The sequence below is a fragment of the Falco rusticolus genome, chromosome 1 (genome assembly GCF_015220075.1).
Source record: "Falco rusticolus isolate bFalRus1 chromosome 1, bFalRus1.pri, whole genome shotgun sequence".
Classification (NCBI taxonomy): Eukaryota; Metazoa; Chordata; class Aves; order Falconiformes; family Falconidae; genus Falco; species Falco rusticolus.
The window spans coordinates 8,233,723-8,252,526 of record NC_051187.1 but is presented as its reverse complement, the minus strand read 5'-3'; the positions used below and the strand labels follow the sequence as shown (position 1 = coordinate 8,252,526).

The 18,804-nt window shown below is 56.8% G+C and overlaps 2 protein-coding genes across 3 annotated transcripts; both read left to right on the top strand.

The window, feature by feature from the left end:
• Nucleotides 1–369: 369 nt before the first annotated feature.
• TRIM65 (tripartite motif containing 65) lies at nucleotides 370–6,303 on the top strand. Of its 2 annotated transcripts, none has more exons than XM_037408592.1 (6): nucleotides 370–1,818; nucleotides 2,314–2,409; nucleotides 2,483–2,716; nucleotides 3,224–3,395; nucleotides 3,727–3,807; nucleotides 5,102–6,303. In XM_037408592.1, the coding sequence occupies exons 1-6, from the start codon at nucleotides 1,372–1,374 to the stop codon at nucleotides 5,659–5,661; spliced, it is 1,590 nt and encodes a 529-aa protein (XP_037264489.1). In that variant the 5' UTR covers nucleotides 370–1,371; the 3' UTR covers nucleotides 5,662–6,303. The 2 variants fall into 2 exon arrangements, with proteins under 2 accessions (XP_037264489.1, XP_037264498.1); XM_037408601.1 differs by having other exon boundaries at nucleotides 374–1,818; nucleotides 5,129–6,303.
• A 1,372-nt stretch (nucleotides 6,304–7,675) lies between these two features.
• TRIM47 (tripartite motif containing 47) lies at nucleotides 7,676–17,740 on the top strand. The gene is made up of 6 exons (XM_037408583.1): nucleotides 7,676–8,414; nucleotides 10,251–10,346; nucleotides 10,768–10,998; nucleotides 11,566–11,761; nucleotides 12,465–12,539; nucleotides 13,791–17,740. The coding sequence occupies exons 1-6, from the start codon at nucleotides 7,704–7,706 to the stop codon at nucleotides 14,414–14,416; spliced, it is 1,935 nt and encodes a 644-aa protein (XP_037264480.1). The 5' UTR covers nucleotides 7,676–7,703; the 3' UTR covers nucleotides 14,417–17,740.
• The last annotated feature ends 1,064 nt before the right edge of the window (nucleotides 17,741–18,804 follow it).

Sequence of the window (18,804 nt, the reverse complement as noted above, 5' to 3'; positions counted from 1 at the left end):
TAGCTGGTGGGGTGATCATAGTGGGAGCGCAGGTGTCCCGCTGTGCCAGCAGACACACAGGTTGTGTTACACTCCTCTCTTAGCTTTGAATATTTGGTCAGAATTTGCAGATTCGGCTCAAAGAAATGTTTTGGGGGCTGAAGTTGTGCTGGGACATGCAGGGAGGTGTAACAGATCCCAAGTCACCTGAGTCCAGGGGTGGTCTAAGGGGTGACTCTGAGCCTGCCTGTGGTATGGAAACTGTGCTCCGACCTCCCAGCAGCCCACCGGTGAGCGCCACAGCTGCAGCACAGACCTCCCCGCTTGCCCTCGCCTGCGTGGGTGAAAGCAAAGCTGCGCCACACGTGTGGGGAGGCTGCAGAGCTGTTGTGAACAGGCCATCCTGCCAGCGTTCGGCTGCCTGGGAGCGTGCGCGCAAGCGATAGCACGCCTGAGAGGGTGAGGAGATAAGGTTTGGCCTGGAGACTTGGGAGCTCTTTCTCCAGAGACTGAACTGTATGAAGACAAGGTGAAGCTGTGCTGTGCACAGGCGCCACAACTGCCCCTGGGCAGAAGACTCCGCCTGACTGATTGTGCAGATGACATCTGTCTTGTGTTTCGGAGTGCTGATGCGCACGGGTGTTGCAAGGAACCTCGTAGGAAAAGGAGTGGTGGGTGAGCATGGGGGCATGTGCAGACAGCAGGAGCTGTAGTTTAATATGGAAAGATGCAAGGGTGGAATGTGGCCCTGGCTGGCTCCTGGCATGTGTCACAGCCCTTGTCACTGCAGGGGGAGGTGACATGCAGCTGCCGGCAGCAGTGGGTGCCCCTCCCTGCTGGTTCCCAGGCTGGCAGATGCCAGGAGAGCTGTACTAGGGTCTCTGTGCCAGGGAGGACTGCCACACTCTGCCTGGGGGCCCGGCCTGGCACAGGTGAGGGTGCCAGGAAGATCCCTGAAAGGGCAAAAAAGGAGTGAAATCAAATGATACATCGTATATGTAGCCGTGCAAACGTGTTCACAAAAATGTACATTGCTCTGAATGTTGTCAGCCTCTTGCATGTGTCTCCTTGTGCTTTGATGCAGCATTTCATTCTCTCCAGAGCCTCCTGCAGCACTTCACAGCTCTCCCTGTTCCCGGGGGAGCAGCTCCAACCCTCCCATTGCCTCCCCGGCGTGTGGCACAGCCAGCATGGCCAGGGGACACCCACTGGGTGTCTCTTTAAGAGCATGCCTGGCTCGGAGCCCTGACCCGCCTCTGGGCTCAGCGTCACTGTTCCTTCCTCCACTGCACAGCCGAGTTTCTATTTCCCCGGCTTCCTACACTGGCTTCTTTCCACCATCACCCCGCTCCCCAGCGCAGCTCCCCGGCACAGCTCCCCGGCACGGGTAGGATGGCATTGCCTGTCTCACAGAAACTGGAGGAGAAGCTGCTGTGCTCCATCTGCCTGGAGCTCTTCAGGGTGCCTGTCACCTTGCCCTGTGGGCACAACTTCTGCAAGTGCTGCATCAGCGACCACTGGCGCAAGCAAGAGCAGGCACCTGCCAGGGCCAGCGAGGGCTACACGTGCCCGGAGTGCCGCAGGGCCTTCGAGCAGTGCCCAGAGCTGGAGAAGAACGTCACCCTGTGCAAAGTGGTGGAGCTGGCGCGAGATGGTGAGGCGCGGGTCTCAGGCCCAGAGAGGTGTGAGGTGGCCCATGGCGAGCTGTGCCCGCAGCACGGGCGCCCGCTGGAGCTGTACTGTGAGGATGAGCGGCGGTGCATCTGCTCGGTCTGCACCGTCCAGCAGTGCCAGCAGCACCGGCGGGTGCTTTTCGAGGAGGAGCGTGCTAAAAAGCAGGTAGGACGATGGGTGGCAGGACTGGGGTGATGCGGGGGGTTGAGCAGGGGGAGTCACAGCAGCTCAGGTGTGGCATGACATCCGCAGCCACTGTGCTGTGCCCTGCTGTGGGGACATGATTTGGCTCCATGTGATGAGCTGTGCCTGGCCTCAGCTGAACAGGGTCTGGCGTGGGCTCTGGCCAGGGAAATGCCGCCAGTACCTGGATGCTCCCCGAGAAACCAGGGGCTGTCAGGAGCAGCAGAGAGCTGAGTAAATCCAGCAGTACCAGGTGAACAGTGCCATGTGTGACTGTGACCCCATCATCTACAGGAAAGAGCTGAAAAAGGGGTGAAAGACAGCACAGGGTTTCACTCCTCAGCGACCCTGGGCACAGCCTCTCCCCCTTCCAAGCTGCCTCCTTCCCTGCCTTGTCCTGCGGCCCTGGGAGGGCTCCCGGGGGCCAGGTGGGCAGCAGTGTCCTGCACTGTGGGATGTTGGTACTTCCCTTTGCAGGCCCTCTTGAGAGAGTCCCTGGAGAAAGCCCAGGAGGAATCGGAGAGGATTGAACAGGTGATGCAGAAGCTGGAGGAGCAAACACGCAACATCAAGGTAACGCTGCACTCGTCTGTGCTGGGCACATGGGTTGGGAACACGCTGTCACTCATGGCTTTTCCCTACCCAGAACTCCTCCGAGGGGCTCAAATCGGTGATTCTGAGCAAATTTGCTCTCCTGAGGAAAGCTCTGGAGGATTTCCAGTGGCAGACGGTGGCCAGGATAGAGCAAGAGAAGGCTGCAGCGCTGGGACGTGTGGGGGAGGACTGGAACCTCCTGAAGGACCACCTGGATGTCCTCAGCCAGCACAAGGAGAGGGCTCAGTGCCTGCTGGCCTGCCCTGACGACAGGACCTTCCTCCAGGTACTATCCCGGCTCCATGTCCGTCCCCCCCCTTCCTGGGCACTGCTGGCCCCATGCCCTTTCAGTGAGAGCAGAGATGTGCTTGACCCCTTTCCCAGGTGGGACACATCTTCAGCCTGGATCCACAATGTGATGGGGCTGCAGGGAAGGGCTGCTTTTGGGGGGGGGGTCCCTGAAAAGTTGGGGGGGCAATGCTGGATTGGAGCAGGTGGTGCTGCCTGCAGGGCTATGGGGAGCACCTCCCACCCCAAAACTGCTCAGCAAGGCTCTTCCACTGCCAGCAAAACACAAAGTCCACAAAACACCAAGTGCCACAGCCTCTCTGCTCCCCTCAGCCTGACCTTTCTCTGCGAATGTCCCCTGACCCTGTGCGCCAGTCACACCTAACAGCAGATGTTTTGGGGATGTCCCTGTCACCCGCTGAGGAGATGCAGCATGTGCAGGTAGGATTCAGAGCTGCCAATCCTCTCCAGGCCGGTGCATGGGCGTCTGTTTGTCTGTCTGCAGGAGTTCCCCCTGATGCCAGCTCTGGAGAGCCCAGAGGCACTGCTCTCGGTGGAATTTGATGTGGCTGACGTGGTGAAGCCCTTTGCTGAGATCCTTACTGACATCTCCAGGCTCCTGCTGGAGGACCTGCCCTGCTCTGTGGCCCCCAAAGCCCCTGACCCCGTTGGCCAAGGTAACCCTTCTGCTCACAGGGCCACCCCAAAGGGCTTCAAGTCATCCCAAACCACAGCCTGGCCCATGTCACTGTGCTGGGGACACAGCTGCCAGGCACATGGGGTTGGGATGGGGACACGCATCTACTGATCAGCAGATGGGTATTGATGGAGGGGGGATGAGCTGGGTGGCTTTCCTGTGACCTGTTCTCACTGGCAATGCCAAGCCATGGTTGCGTGTGCCCATTTCCGGGCTTGGATAAGATGGATTTCCTCCTCCTTCCATCAAAGCTAGAAAGGAACAAGTTTTTGGGTGTCATCACTCAAAATGCCTATTCCCATCCTCCACAGGCCCAGCACATCCCCTGGGGCCAGTGGTGAAGGTGGTGGCCCCTGTCCAAGAGTGCCAGCTCCAAACTCAGCTTCTGAAAGGTGAGGAGCACGTAGGGGTCTGGAGGGACAGCACCCTGCTGGGGTCCTCAGCAGGCAGAGATTTCACCAAGCTGGGCTCTTCACTGGGAGGAGGGTGGTTGTGGCTGCAGGGACAGGGGTTCCCTCCCTGGCTCTCCCAATCCCTCTCCCTAAATGCGGAGGAGGATGGTGCAGGGCTGGGGTGGATGGGCTGGGGGACACTGCATGTCTGGGAAAGGGCTCGATAGGGGGATTAGCAGCACTAGGAACAGTTTTCCGTGGAAACGGGCTGCCAGTGCCTGGCACCAGGTCAGTTGCTGCCCTGGATTTTGCCCCATTCTCCATCCTCTCCTTTTCACCCGCTTCGGGCATCTTGCCCAGCCAGGAGTGATGTGCCTGTTCCTGATGACCCATATTTAGACACATGCCTTGCTGCAGGCAGGCAGGCACTGTCAGCAGCTGGGAAGCGAGCACCCAGAGGGATGTGTTATGGGCTGCTGGGCACGGCACAGCACCAGTCCAGAGCCCTGCCTGCAGAGTCCTGCCTGCAGTCATTGCTCTCTATCCAGGGATATAGCTCTAGAGCTCCCAGCCATGGTTCTTCATGTCCCCATCCCACTCTAGTTCCTTAGGGATTTCCTCAACGCTCCTTTTCCCATCTCCTCCCGGTTGGGAAGAGGGCTGGATAATGTTTAGAGTGTGTTGGTCATGTCACTCTTGTTAGGCTTGATGCCTATGGGACCTTCAAGGATCCCTTCCCTCAGGCCCCACAAAATGTTTTCAGGGTTATTAATAGGACCAAAAAAAATTATTTATGGGCAGCAGGCATGAACCCAGCATAGCTGGGTTGTTTCAGGGGGAAGGTGAGGTGCTGCTGGCTGATAAGTGCCTGTGGCAGGTGGAGTTATCACAGCCCGTGCAGAGGAGAGTGACTCCCAGCAATACAATATTTGCTCACTTAACACCTGGTTTTCTCCCCCTCTCCACACTCACACTCATATTTTTTGCTCTTAAAACCAAGCACATCTCTCCCAAAATGACCGCGGAGCCACTGCTGCTTGCTGGCTGTGAGCTGGGTTGTGCAAGGACCACGTGAGGCATCGCGTCTTGGTGCCTCGCCAGCCTTTTCTGGGCTGGTTCCGTTCCTTCCAGCAGGCGGGTGGGCAGGTATCGCATCTCACCCCGCTCCCCCTCCCTTCCAAACGTGCTACACCTTGTTCCCTTCTATTTTGGGAGCCAGCCCTTCACAGTTTAAACCGCACCACCACTGGGGGGGTTCACACCAAGGGCGTAAAGGTCTGATGATGCATTTCAGCCCCATCCATGCCGTTGCTCTTCCCAGACCACCGCAACCTGACCTTTGATCCCAAGACAGCCAACAAGTACCTGGAGCTGTCAAAAGGTAACCGGAAAGCCAAGCATGGCCTCAGAGCCATCTGCGAGCAGCAGGAGCAGGGACCTCGCTTCAAGCCCTGGCAGGTGCTGTGCACGCAGGGCTACGGCCACGGCCACCACTACTGGGAGGTGCAGATCTCCAGCCACTCCATCATCCTGGGGGTGACCTACCATGGTCTCCCCTGGGAGCAGCAGCAGGGCCACAAGTTCAACATTGGGCTGGATGGGGGCTCGTGGGGGCTGCAGGTGCTTGAGGATTGCTACCTGGCCTGGCACAAGGGCCGGGCAGAGAAAATCCGGGGGCAGCTGTATAAGAACCTGGGGGTCAGCCTGGATTACAGCAAGGGCGTCCTCTCCTTCTACGGCCTCGGGGAGAGGACGCAGCTCATCCACTCGTTCCACAATGTCTTCACTGAGCTCCTCTATCCTGTCTTTTGGCTGTGTGAGGGGCGAGCGGTGACGCTGAGTCGGAGGGACTGAGCCGGGGCCCCCACGCTGCTCCTTTAGCCAGGCCAGCAACCCCCAGGCTGTGCTGTGACCGAGCTGCAGCCGGAGGCTGTCATGTTGCAAGTGGGACCCCAATGCTGAGGCAGGAGTGAGGTGCAGAGTTTTAACAGAAGCTGATGAGAAGAGGCATGCAAATTAACCCATCTGATTTGCAAATGCAAATATCATGCTGATTACACAAGTCAGGGCAGGGGAGAGCATGCAGAGCTAAAGGACCATGCCCTCGTGGTGGGGATGGAGTCCCCTGACACTGTGCGTGGGGGCACGTGTGAGTGCCTGTCCCTGCAGATGGGGTGAGGGAGTGGGATAGGGAGGGTGAAAGAATTGGGTTTTTCCTCTTTTTTCTATCCCTAGCAAACCTCCCAAGCCTGGAGAAGATTTGGGGTGAGGGGGACTCCAGAGGGGGTGCTGCAGCCATGGGGTGCTGTGGAGCAATGCAGAGGGAGCCCTGTACTCCTCCAGCCCCACATGCAGGCAGGTCCTTCTCCCCCAGCCTCTTCCTGGTCCCCTCTTGCCACTCCCAGACATGGCAGAGCAATTTTTTAGGGTGTCACGCTGCAGTTGCTCTTTGTACAAAGCTGCTTTCCCCAATAAAGTTCTGTTTTCCTACTGGTTTCACCTTGGTGCTGGTGGGAGTCATGGGACCAAGCAGCACTGGGGGTAGGGGGGGATGTGGGTGCCCCTGCTCGTGCATCCATCCCTGCAGATCCCCATCCTGCCCCTCTGCACCCTCACGGGACCAGCAACAGGAACCAGCCCCAGGTAGTGAGAACTAGAAGGTGCTTTATTTACGATAGCACTGTGATAAGGAAACCTGGTTTCCTATGGCTCTGCCCCAACGTTGGTTGGGCACAGAAGAAAATCCAAAGCTTTGATTGAAGCTTTTCCAAGGGTGAGACCGCAGGTCGGGCATCTCCTCTCACCCCCGCAGGGATGCTGATGAGGACTAACGGGGCAAAACTGGGTGCTGGGTTCAAAAGTGCTGAGCAACGTGTGGGGAATGACTCACTTCCACTTGTATTCTTAGGGGGGAAAGGGCTTAAAAGGATCAATCCCCTTCTTCGAGGATGGATGCGATTTGCCTTGCTGTGCTTCCTCCTTCACTTCGCACCTACCCCCTCCTCCCAGCCCTGTCCTTGGGTGGGACCTTGGGCTGGCATGGACCCTGGAGCTTATCCAAGCCAAAAAATTGTCTCTGTACCCTGCACAGGAGGTGTCTGGAGATCCCATGTTTACCAGCCACGTCCTCATACCAGAAGCACTTTGGTATCTCCCCATCCCCATCCCTGCCAGGTGCCTGCCAGCTCCTGCTGGGTCCCAGAGGAAGAGGGGGACAGGGGCTGCAGCCCCTTTTGGCCATGGGAATGGCTGCCATGGGTCTGTGGGCACGAGGGCTGGCAGAAAAGCGCCTGCACCTATGCACTGGGAGGGCTCAGGACCCTCTATGGGGCCACAGGGCAGGGCACAGATCCTGGGGGGCAGTGGGGTTGCAACAGCTTGTAGCAGCAGTTCCCGGGGAGCAGGGGATGCTTGCTGGGGGGCATTGGAATGGACTGGCAACAGCTGCCCTGGATAGGAGATTTGTCGGGCGAGATGTGGCAGCTACTCCGGGCAGCAGAACCCCGGCGAGGGTCCAGATCCCAGTGGGCTGGATCCTTTGGGTGGTAGTAGACTGGGTAGGGAACCAGTACTTCCTCAGCAGGGTGGTCCCCCGAGGGGGGGAGTTCATCTCCCAGAAGGCAGCAGATGCCGGGGACGGGGTCCAGATACCCGGCGAGGGGAGGAGCGGATCCCGCAGGTGAGACCCTGCCCGGGGGGCGGGTGATTTGGGACCGGGGCTGGGGGGGCGGCAGACCCCCGGCAGCTGCGGGGAGCCGAGCGGGCAGCTCCGGGCGCGGGGAGGCGGAGCGGGCGGGCGGGGCGCGGTGGCCGCCCGCCTCCCGCCGGGGCCGGGGCCGGGGCCGGGGCTGGGGCCGGGGCGGGCGGTGGGGCCGGCTCGGTCGGGGCGCTCAGGGATGGAGACCGCGCCCGGGAGCGCCCCGACGTCCTCCGCCGCGGCGTTGCGGCTGGCGCTGGCGGCTCCGGGGCTGCCCGACGGTCCCTTCGGCTGCCCCATCTGCCTGGACCTGCTGAAGGACCCGGTAACGGTGCCGTGCGGGCACAACTTCTGCCAGGGCTGCCTGGGGGCGCTCCGCCAGCGGCCGGGCCCCCCCGACGGCAGCGGCGGGGCGGGCGGGGCTGCCCGCTGCCCGCTCTGCCAGGAGCCCGTCCCCGCAGCCTTGCGGCTCCGCAAGAACCGCGCCCTCTGCGAGGTGCTGCCGCTGCTGGCGGCCGCCGCCGCCGGTTCGTCCCCCCCGTCCCCTGCCGCCGTGTCCCCGATGGCGCCGGGAGCCGAGGAGGAGGATGCGGCGCGGGAGGAGGGAGCGGCGGTGCTGTGCGACGTGTGCCCGGCGGGGTCGCGGGTGGAGGCGGCACGATCGTGCCTGGTGTGCCTGGCCTCCTTCTGCGGAGCCCACCTGGAGCCCCACCGCCGGGCCCCCGCCTTCCGCGCCCACCGCCTGGTCGCCCCGCTGCGGCGGCTGGAGGAGGGTCTCTGCCCCCGCCACCTCCAGCCCCTCGACGGCTTCTGTCGCACCGAGCAAACCTGCGTCTGCGCCCGCTGCCGTGCCCACGAGCATCGCGCCCATGACGTGGTGCCCCTCGAGCGGGAGCGCGAGCACAAGGAGGTGCGTGGGGTAGCGGGGGGTGGGGGGGGGCGTGGGGGTCCCCACGCGGGGATTACCCCAGCTGTGCTGGTGAGACCCTGCTATGGGGGTGCCCGATGGGGTGCAGGGCCCATGGGGCATCCTGGGTGGGGAGAGCGCAGCACCCCTGGGGGGCTCATGCTGCACCCACATCCCCACGGGGAACCTAATCGCGGTCCCTACGTGGGGGGTGTGCAGGTGTAGCACGGGTGGGATGTCATCTGTGGGGTGGGTGCTGTAGCCCTCCCCCCTTGGGGTTCCCCACACCAGCATGGGGGGCTCATGAACAAGGTGCTATGCCGTCAGGGCACCCTGCAGGATGGGGACAGGCATGAGGGGCAGACCCACTGCCAGCCAGCCCATGGGGTTTTGTCCCACTTCAGGGCCGAACTCGCAGTCCCCGTGGGTGCAGGGCTGGGGGCGAGGGCGCCTGGGACACCCCACCGTGGCCACCCCCGCGGTCACGGGGCACCCGCCTTCTCCGTCTTGTTCCCACAGCTTCGTCAAGGCACTTTTTCTCAGCGCGCTGGCAGCCTGCCCGGCCGCTGCTCTTGCTCTTTCAGGCCTTTGTGTCCTGGTGTTTTGGCAGTGGGGTTTTTTCCGTCACTCCCATTCCCAGATGGGGCTGAGTCACCTCCTAGATTCGCAGCCACGAGCCTCCTCGGGAGCCGGGGCTCCAAGCCCAACGTGGTGCTGCCGTTCTGGGCAGTGCTGCCTCAAATACGGGAGAGGCCTCTGCAGGGCTGTAGGCAGGTGGGAGCCTGTGAGGCTCACGGCATGGTGGCAGCTCCACATTGGCATGGGGCATCTGGAGATCTTGGGGGGGTGAGAGGGTGTTGTTTTTTCCAGGGGAGAGGTTGGGGGCTGCAGACATGCTGGCAGGGAGCACAGCAGCAGCACTGAGCCAGCTCCCACATCCTCATGGGCTCTTGGGACAGCAGGAAAACCCTTTTTCTGGCATTATTAGTCATCAAGTTCCTCAAAATAGAAAGTGTGTGTGATCCCAGCCCCAAGAAGCTGTTGAGCCTCAGCACACTGCTTAACAGCACCTGCACTGCCTCTGTGACTGCTCTCTGCCACTGCCCTCGCGCTGCGGAGTGGGAAGGATGGATGGGGAAAGCACATGCTCCCCCTCACGGGGCACAAGCACCACAGGGGGCTGAGCACTGAGGGGGGAGCTGCCCCAGTTGGGGAGTGTAGTGCCCTCCTGGCTCCCAAGGGACCTGTCCTCGTGATGGGCAATAGCTGGCGCCAACAATAGCCTGTCAGGAAACTCCACGTTCGGACGGTGCTTCCTTTGCAGCCGCGCAGCACCCTGTGCTCCCGGGCTGGTTTGCTTTCCTCCTAACCAGAACCCTCCAGGGGACTCAGCGCTGCATTTCTGAGCGCTCCGGGTCTGCCTTTCCGCACCAGTCCCAGGTGGATTTTTTGCAGCCTTGGGTTACACACGGAGAGTGTGCAGCTTAGCTGCGCTTGCTGCGAGCACTGCCCAATGGTTTTGGTTTCAAATTCCTATTTTGTTTGGTTTCTGCTGGGACCAGGGTGGGGAGTGTGGAGCTGGCCATGACCCTTTGCAGCCTGGCTGCTCCTTTAGATTTCCAGCTGAGTGAGAAGGGGTGTTCACAGGTTGGTTGTTGCAGGGGAAAAAAAAGGGAAACAAGTTGTGATTCCCCTTGCACCCTCCACCCAAAGCCTGACAGCAAGGTCACGGTCAGAGGTGGGGCTGTGGGTTTTACTTAGGGATGAAGCTGGGTCCCCCATGCCTCCTGCTGCTGGGGTCAGGGGGCAGAGCTCAGCACTTGTCCTTCATGTCCGCAGGCCCAACAAGCCAAATTCCTCAGCGATGCGGAGAATGAGCTGGAGGAGCTGGCAGTCACCATTGCGCAGGCCAAGAAGATGGTGGAGCTCATTAAGGTGACTCTGCGATGGCTTCGGTCCCTTAGCATGGTTCTGCTGGGCCGGGGAGCAGATGCGAAGGGGCCATTTTGGGGCACATGGGGTGTGGAGGTGGTGGTCACAGGGGAGTAAGTGCTCTGTAAAAAGATGGTGACCCTGGCAAGGAGCCATGAGGATTCTCGCTCCTCATTTCTGCTGACCCTCATGGTATCTCTCGTTGCTTTCATCTGCAGCCTGAAAGGAGAGACAGGGCAAGGACCGTGCCAGGGTGTCTTCCAGCTCTTGCACTTTCTTTCCCCAGGCTCACAGGGGTTTTGGTCCCCTTTGGCCCTTGTGCAAACGTGTCACTTCACAGAGCTGAGAGCTGGGTGCTGCGTGGGGGACAAGGGTGTCCCTCACCTGCAGGAGGTGACTCTGGTCTCTCTCTCCCTGCACTCAGGGTGCCGCCACGAAGGAGAGGGAAAGAGTCGAGAAGCTCTTTGCAGAAGCCTCTGAGGCCCTGGCGACCTTCCAGAAGGAGGTGGCCAGTTTCATCGAGGATGGGGAGCGCTCCATGCTGGGGGAGGCCGAGGCCGATCTCCGCTGGAAGGAGGAGAGACGAGCCAAGCTGGCCCAGTGCAAGCAAAACCTGGAGAATGTCCCCAGCACCGACACCATATACTTCCTTCAGGTGCCTGGGTGGGATGGGGCAAGGAGAAGGAGCTGATGACATTGTCTTTCGGGGGTTTGGCCCATTTCATGTGGAGCTGGGTGCCCGAGCCCTGGGGTGTGAGGCCTGCAGAGTCTCACTCCTGTTGGCACAGTCCTCTCCTCTCCTTGCTCCCAGGGGGACTGGGTGGCCAAGACTTTTTCCTCCACCACCCCCACCTCCATCCTGGCTGTGACTCAGGAGAAGCTGATGTGCTGCCCAAGCTGAGTACCTAGGTGTGGGGGGCAGAGAGCGAGAGGTCGGGGTGCCCCTCTGCCACCCCCCCTTCCTGGCAGACTAGCAAGGGACCTTTTTGGGAGGAGATGCTGCTCCATGTGAGGTGGGCATGGTCTGGGTCCAGGTTTGAAAGAGAGCAAAGGCACCAGGAACGCGTGGGCAGGAAAGTGCTCTCCTCCCTTATGCAAGGTTGTCCTTGGGCCAAGTCCTGTGAGCTGCCAGTTCCCAAATCCTCTGGGGCAGGGTGGGGTTGTGGAACAAGAGACAACTTCGGCTTGTTTGAAACCTCCTGAAACTGTCTTTTTGGCTCAGGAATTTCAAGCCTTAAAAGTAGCCATGGAAGAAAACCTCTCCCCGGCTCTGAGCTTCCAGAATGAGCTGAACTTCACCAAATGTACCCAAGCCGTGGGTGCTGTGAAGGATGTGCTGTCCGCTGCCTGCAAAACCCAGTGGGACCACTTGCAGGGGAAAGGAATGGATGGGCTGAGTTACCAGGAGATGGAGGAAGGTTTGTGTTCACCCAGCCCCTCTGCCCGGAGCTCATCCTGTCACCCCTTGTCCTCCTGTGTACGTGGGAGATGCCTGCAGGCTCAGTGGCCCCTGCAAGCGCTGGCCCCTCTCCCTCCAGCCCTGCAAGCTGCCCGGCACGGTTGTGCTGCACGTTGCACAATCCCTGTCTGGGCTTACGGCTTGTCTTTGAGGTTTTATGAATTTTTCCACGGAGACTGGAGACTGGAGAGGCAACAAACAGCCTGGGAGTTAGGCAGGGCTCTGCGGGACGAGGCAGGTGGCCAAAGCGGCCTCTCGTGAAAGGGAACTCTTTCTTCCCAGGACAGACGATCTTCTTCAGGGGGCAGTCTGTGGTCTCCCAAACCTGCCAGGGTTAGAAAGCTGATGTGGCAGCTTTCTGCCATGTTCTCTCATTTAGCCTGAGCTCTCTCCTCTTGTTTTCTCAGATGCCCGTGGGAATTGCAGCAGGTTCCTTGCCCCACCTGCCCACCTCCCTGGGGTGGCAAAGGTGACGCCTGTCCTTTCCCGTGTCCAAGCTGGCAGGGTTGCGCAGGGGGAGCCAGGGGTGCTGGCTGGGGCTTGGGGGCCACAGCAGCAGGTAGCATTGGGGTGTCAGGCCAGGGGTGATGCTCCATTAACACCCTTGTTTGTGGCATCAGTTTCTTTGTTGATGGCAAACCCTCCCGTTCCTGTCTCTGCAGCATTGGCCGAGTCCCGATTTCCAGACAAGTCAAACAATCCCGCCTGCCTGGAGAGCCGCGATTACTTCCTGAAATGTAAGTGAAGGACTTTTGCTTTGACAGTTGTTGCTAAGGTCCATCTTCCCTTTCCTCTTTCTCAGTGGGCCAGCTCCTTCCCGCATGCCCTGCCTGTGCTGGTCCCAAGGTGACAGCTGGCAGGAGCACTGCCGCCACCAGAGGAAATATTGCTCAGCTAACAAGGAAGGCTCCTTGCTTTCCTGACAACAGTCATAATTTGTTTAGGTGATTTTTTTCCCCCTCCTTGTCTGTGGTTCTGCTGGACCAGCTGCCAGGGGGCTGCAGATGTACTGTGTCATTTCTGCTGCCTTGCAGCTCTTGACAAGTTGGATCCTCTGTTAAATTGAATCAGAGTTTGTGCGTGCATCTGCCTTGTTTACTGCAGAGCAGCGGCCTGATAAGGGTCAGCTTCAGCAGCAGCAAGCAGAGGGATAATTCAGTGGCCGAGCAGAGACAGTGGGGCAGAAGGGGCTGAGGCTGGAGGGTGCAGGGCTGGGCTTGGGGTCCAACACCCTGCATGACCCTCCACAGTCTTAGAGGAGTTATGGAGTCACCTACTGAGATGTCCCCAGTGGACAAGATCTGCCCCAGCAGCACCAGTGCACCCTGTGGGGAGGGCAGCAAAGGCTGGGCTCAAGCAGGGTGTGCTGTGCCGCTGCTCTAGGGTTTGGACATGCTGTGGGTTCAGACCTGCAACGCAGTCAGCAGCGATACATGTCCAGGGCTGTTCCCACTGGACATCCCCTCTGTTCGGGATCCAGTGGCGGTTCTCACTGGCCCCCCACGCTGGGGGTTGCCTCTGCTCCTGTGGGAGCCATAGGGCAGCGAGAGCCAACTACAAGGAGCAGTTGGTTTGTAGCCATCATGTGCCTGGCTGGTCTCCTGTATTCTTGGGGTCCCTCCCTGCCGTGGTTGGTTGTGGTTGCCTGAAACCTGCTTTTTTATGGAATGCTCCTACTACCACTGTCAGGTGGATCCTCTGATGTCTGGTATCATGGCTGAGCTCATGCAGCAGCCCCTGTACTCTGTCCTCTGCCAGGTTACCTGCATTCATCCTGCTTATGGGAAGTGTCAACTCTTTCAGCTCCTTATCCTCATCGGCTGAGATTGGCCTAGGGATTTAAAAGCAAGGAGACAGAGTGACGGTAGAATTCAGAACGGATTGTGCTAACCACTGAAGTCTGGAGCAGGGCATCAGAGCAGGGAGAGCTGGGGGGATGTCTACCTGTTTCCCTCCTCATCCTCATGTCTCCTTCTTGCCCTGCACAGTTGCCTTCATCATTGACCTGGACAGTGACACGGCTGACAAGTTCATCCAGCTGTTTGGCACCAAAGGGGCCAAGCGGGTGCTGTGCCCCATCCCCTACCCGGAGAGCCCGACTCGGTTCATCAACTGCGAGCAAGTGCTAGGTTTGAACCTCATGAACCGGGGCAACTACTATTGGGAGGTGGAGCTCATCGATGGCTGGGTCAGCATCGGTGTCATCGCCGAGGACTTTGACCCCCGAGAGTCCTACAACCGTGGCCGCCTGGGGCGGAACGAGAAGTCCTGCTGCCTGCAGTGGAATGGACAGAACTATGTGGCCTGGTTTGGTGGCTTTGAGTCTGTCATCCAGCAGCCATTTTTCCACACAATTGGGGTTTTCCTGGAGTACTCGGAGAAGGCCCTGACCTTCTATGGAGTCAAGGACTCCAAGATGACCTGCCTGCAGCAGCTCAAGGTCTCCCATTTTGCCAAGGGTCAGTTTGACCCGTTCCAGAACAAGATCAACCACCAATTTGCCTCGCTTTTCTTGTGCAAGCTGAAACCAGCCTTCTTCCTGGAGAGCGTTGATGCCCACCTGCAGATCGGGCCACTGAAGAAAGATTGTGTTTCGGTGCTAAAGCGTAGGTAACTGCCAGGCGAGCGGGAGCACGGGAAGACCCAGAAAAGTCTCTCCTGCAGTGTATTGCTGCTGTCATGGCTTCTTTTTGGTAGTGTTGTATTTCTTTGTGGCAGCCTTCCTTCCTTGCTCTGTGCTTTTTGTGACCCAGGGGTGGATGAAGCTGCCTGGTGGGCAGAGCCGTGGGCTGGGAGCCAGGAGGGAGCTGGATCCCAGTGCCGGCTCTGCTGCTGGGCTGCTGAGCAAACTTGGGCGAGTCTCTGTGCTGCTCCCTGCCCCTCAGTTTCCCTTTCTAGACGTCAGGGATCACGACACAGCCTTTCTTGGTAAAGTGTATTGCTCAGGAGCAGTGCCACATAGATTTGAAGCTGTATCTTGGCCAGCTGCCGGGCTGCCCTGTCCCTGTCCTTTATATCTGCTCATGCTGCCCTGGTGACTTGCACAGATGCTCTGCTTTGTGCCTTATCTCGGTCTCTGTGTCACGGGTGCTTTTTTTAAGCGCTGGCTCATTGACATCTTCCACATGCTCCTCATGAAGTGCCTTTGAAGTAGCAAGCCCAGCGTGGACCGGGTGAACCCCCAAAGCAGATGTGGTTGCTTCCCCCGTGCTTGCATCACTGTTGTGCCTTGGCGTGGGTGAGCTGGGTAGCAGGGTGCTCCGTGGCGGCTGGGATCCAGAGGAGCTCAGCTGGGCAATATGCTGCGGTGATGCAGTACCTCTCCTTGCAGGGCTGACCACCCATTAGTGCTGCAAACATGAAATGAGGATCTTTGCCCTCGCTCACAGTGCAGCTGGTGGGTATATTGAATGCTGGTCTGTGGGCAGGCTCATGTGGGAAAAGCCATGGTCCCATGCGTGTTGGAGCCCCACGGCCATGGGGCTGTTCCCAACACAGCCAAAAATCCCAGCTGGGAAAGGGGAGCAACTTCCTGCCGAGAAGCAGCAGCACCGTTCCTGCCTTGGGATGGTGAAGCGAGTAGCACAAAACAGTTTTGAGGGTGTGCTTTAAGTAAATTTGTTCCTTGGGAACTGCTTACCAAAGCTTCACAGCCAAACTTTCCCTCATGTTTTTGATGACCCTACTATTTTAGGGGATTTTAGTACGGTTAAACTCCCAACTCTTGATGTACCCTGGGCACAACTGAGCTGTAAATGTACCACTTAGCTTGGAGAGCATTTTAAGTGACAAAGAGGTGCTGTGAATATGTCCCAGGGCAAATGGTCTGTTTTAGGGACAGCTGTGAGCACATCAATAGAAGGTGCAGCATCAGTCAGTTATTAAATGACCCTTCAGGCTCTAGCAATAAGTAACAATTAACAAAAACCACTCTCAAGTAAGTGTCCCCTCTGGGAAAGGTGGAAACAAGGCTGAGAGCCAAAAATGCCCGTTCACGTGTCCTAAGGGAGCTTTTCCAGAAGAAAAATACAGAAATACTGCCTGTAAAGGTGGCACAGTGCAGCCCCTGTCTCAGTGCAGCAAGCCTTTCCACAAGTTTATTTTTTCTGGGATTAGTTTGCTACCTACCACCCAAAGCTTGCTTTACAGAATTGTAGTGCTGTGTAATATATACCTAGAGAGAAAATATATTGGGTCAGGTTCTTTGCTGGTGTGAGTCAGTGGTAACACATCAATGGTCAACAGGGATAGAAAATGGTCCATTTAGCTGAATATATGAAATGTATATATATTCCCCAAAGGATAAGCTGGAAATCATAGTGGTATATTCAAAGGGAGCCAAGGGAAAAAAAAATGAACATGAATAAAAAGGCAGCCACGAAGCCAAGGGGTCTGAAGTTAAAGCCATATTTACATAAACACTGAGGCTTAAAGAGCTCCTTTACTGTAACTCGTTTGCCAGCACTGCCAATTCCTGCTGGTGCGGGCAGAGGTGCTGGCTGGCCCCCAGCAAATGGCCACTGCTGCGGGCGCTCATTTGAGGGGCTGAAGGGTCCAAACTCAGCCGCCCCCTCCCCAGGGCAGGGCTGGTGAGTCGGTCTGGGAGGGTGACCGCTGGGATGTCTCTGCAAATCCCTTCTCATCCTCCTCCGCATGCGGCGACTCCAAAAACGCTGCAGGCAGTGAGAAAAGGAAAGGTAGGGCTTCCAGAGTGAAATCTTCGAATGAAATCTTGGCATTTCCCAGCCAGCAGGAATGCTGCCTGGACTTCTGTCCAAATAGGAATTCAATTCCTGTGTCCTGAGCTCCTACCTCAAAACGGCTTTGTTTGGCTCGCGCCAGTCGCTTTCATGCAAAACTCAGCCTTCGCACGAGATGTCAGTGGTGACACAGTGCAGGCATCGCTGCTGTTTTCCTAACGCAGGGGAGGACTTGGTATCAGAAATGCCTTACCAGACAAGAAAGGTAGAGACGTGCAACAGCCCGTGCGTGGTCATGTCCCGAGAGGAAGAGGAAGGTAACCTTGATCTCTGCTGCACGCCTGCAGGAAGAGCTCTCACATGTGGGCTCCCATCTCGGTTCTATCTGGGCCCTAAATCTCATTTATTCAGGCAAAACTCCCACCACTCGCAGCGAGGAGTTTTGCCAGAGTAAATACAGCAGATCTGGGCCTTTGCCCCATTTCATTTCACTGTAGGCGGATTGATTACTCCGTGGGGAAACCCATGCTCAAGTCATGCATCCCTCCCTTCTCCATGTTGCCCAACGCACAGACGCAAGTCTCTGAACTCCTTCAGGGTTTGGGATAGTTCGGAGAGATCCTACGTCTTTCCCTTTCCATCCTGTAACCACATGGGAGCAGCTCAGGAGGACACGTCTGCGCTTGGGCTTTGCTTCTCGTTGTGCCACTGTGTTTGCTTAATTCACCTCCGCCCCGAGAGCTGGGATGCCGGTTGTGCAGCTTTACGGAGGGTTTTGAGGGCTCCCAGCCCTCTCCTTCCTGCTGCTTGCTTTTATCCCGGTTGGAAGTGCTATAAATCCTCACGGTTTGGGGCATAAAGCGATTTCTGACTGATTTAAGACAGGAGCAATCCCCTCAGGGTGTTGGATCAGAGTTTGCTCTGTGTTGCCAAAAAATTGGGGTGTAAACTGGAATGATTAGGAAATGTGCCGTATGCCAGCTCTGGATCACTGATTCTGCTGCAAACGAAGGGCTGAATGTGTGATGAGTTTAGATGAATAGATAGCAGTTGGCAATTTAAACAGCCCTTTCTGTGTTCCCTTGGGTTATTTCTGCTGTCACAAGAGTGTTCTTTTTTTTAATTAGGATTTTTAAAATACAGTTAATGTAGAGTATTTTACATCGTGTGAAAAAACTGTAACAGAATAATATAATGATGTTAGAGACTATGACTTGCCATTAAATACTATACAGATATTGCTCTGGGTTGTCTTTTCTTTAAATACCAGACCATTAGAGTTGTCCCATTATCTCATGTTTATTTTTCTGTGTCCTGGACATCTGGCATGAAATAACACAGATTTTATTTTTTAAGTGTGTCTAAAGGATATTTTTTAAGTGTGTCTAAAGGAATTGTGCCAAATACACATTTTTATTGCTTGGCTGCAAAAGGAGCGGAAGAATCCTAAAATCCAGTAACAATATTGTCAGTGCAGGGTAATTCAAAACAATGTATTGTCTTAGTTCTCTCTTCTACCTCTGTCCTCAGCTTAGAAATAACAAAGATGAATAGATTAGGCACTTTTTCCTTAGCGTTTTCAGTTTTTAAAAGAGTAAATTTGCAAGGTTTTCTATGTGAGGAGGAGGTCTAGAGCTTTCCATGCACACTGGCACTTATACTGGCACCTTTTTTAAACGAAGGCTGCGTTTCTAAATACCAAATATCGGCTGGAGCTAGGAGAAAAACATTATTCGGTGAGTCCTGGTTTGCTCGAGGTGGCAATGCTTCAGCTGGGTGCTTTGGTGGAAGCCGAGTGGATGTCTGCTACTGACTTTAATAGGAGAGGAATCAGGGCTGTTTGTTATTACCATTTCTTAAAAGGGAAACTTACAGCTTATTGAAAAAGCGGATATGAAAAGCACAAACTTGCTCTTTTCTTGCCAAGAACTGGATAGATTATGTCACTGCATTTATTTAAACTTGGTTTCCATTATGTGGTTTTTCTGCTTTTCCCCCCACCCCCCTTTGGTTCTCAGGCATGCAGACAGGGCTGGGCTGCAAACCCCTCAGGGAACAGCTCAAATCCATATAAAAAGATATCATTTAGGGTAATAGAGGCTCTTAATATGTATTTGTATATTACTGATACACAGTTGTTAGTTATTGCTATGAGGCACCCTTCAGAACAGTTGATTAGTTTTGCAGGGCTCCTCTACTTAATGAACTTGTACAATTGTTAATTTTTTTAAGAGTTCCTTCTGCTCGTGCGCCTGGAGGCAGGAGATTAGACCCTTACGGTAGCTTTGCAAACGCTGCAGGT

Bases quoted from the DNA above. Each gene is read 5' to 3' on its own strand.
- TRIM65 (XM_037408592.1), top strand. From the start codon at position 1,372: ATGGCATTGCCTGTCTCACAGAAACTGGAGGAGAAGCTGCTGTGCTCC. The intron at 3,396-3,726 runs GTAACCCTTCTG...CATCCTCCACAG, and splicing joins CCCTGACCCCGTTGGCCAAG to GCCCAGCACATCCCCTGGGG. The intron at 3,808-5,101 runs GTGAGGAGCACG...GATGCATTTCAG, and splicing joins CCAAACTCAGCTTCTGAAAG to CCCCATCCATGCCGTTGCTC.
- TRIM47 (XM_037408583.1), top strand. From the start codon at position 7,704: ATGGAGACCGCGCCCGGGAGCGCCCCGACGTCCTCCGCCGCGGCGTTG. The intron at 10,347-10,767 runs GTGACTCTGCGA...CCCTGCACTCAG, and splicing joins AGATGGTGGAGCTCATTAAG to GGTGCCGCCACGAAGGAGAG. The intron at 10,999-11,565 runs GTGCCTGGGTGG...TTTTTGGCTCAG, and splicing joins ACACCATATACTTCCTTCAG to GAATTTCAAGCCTTAAAAGT.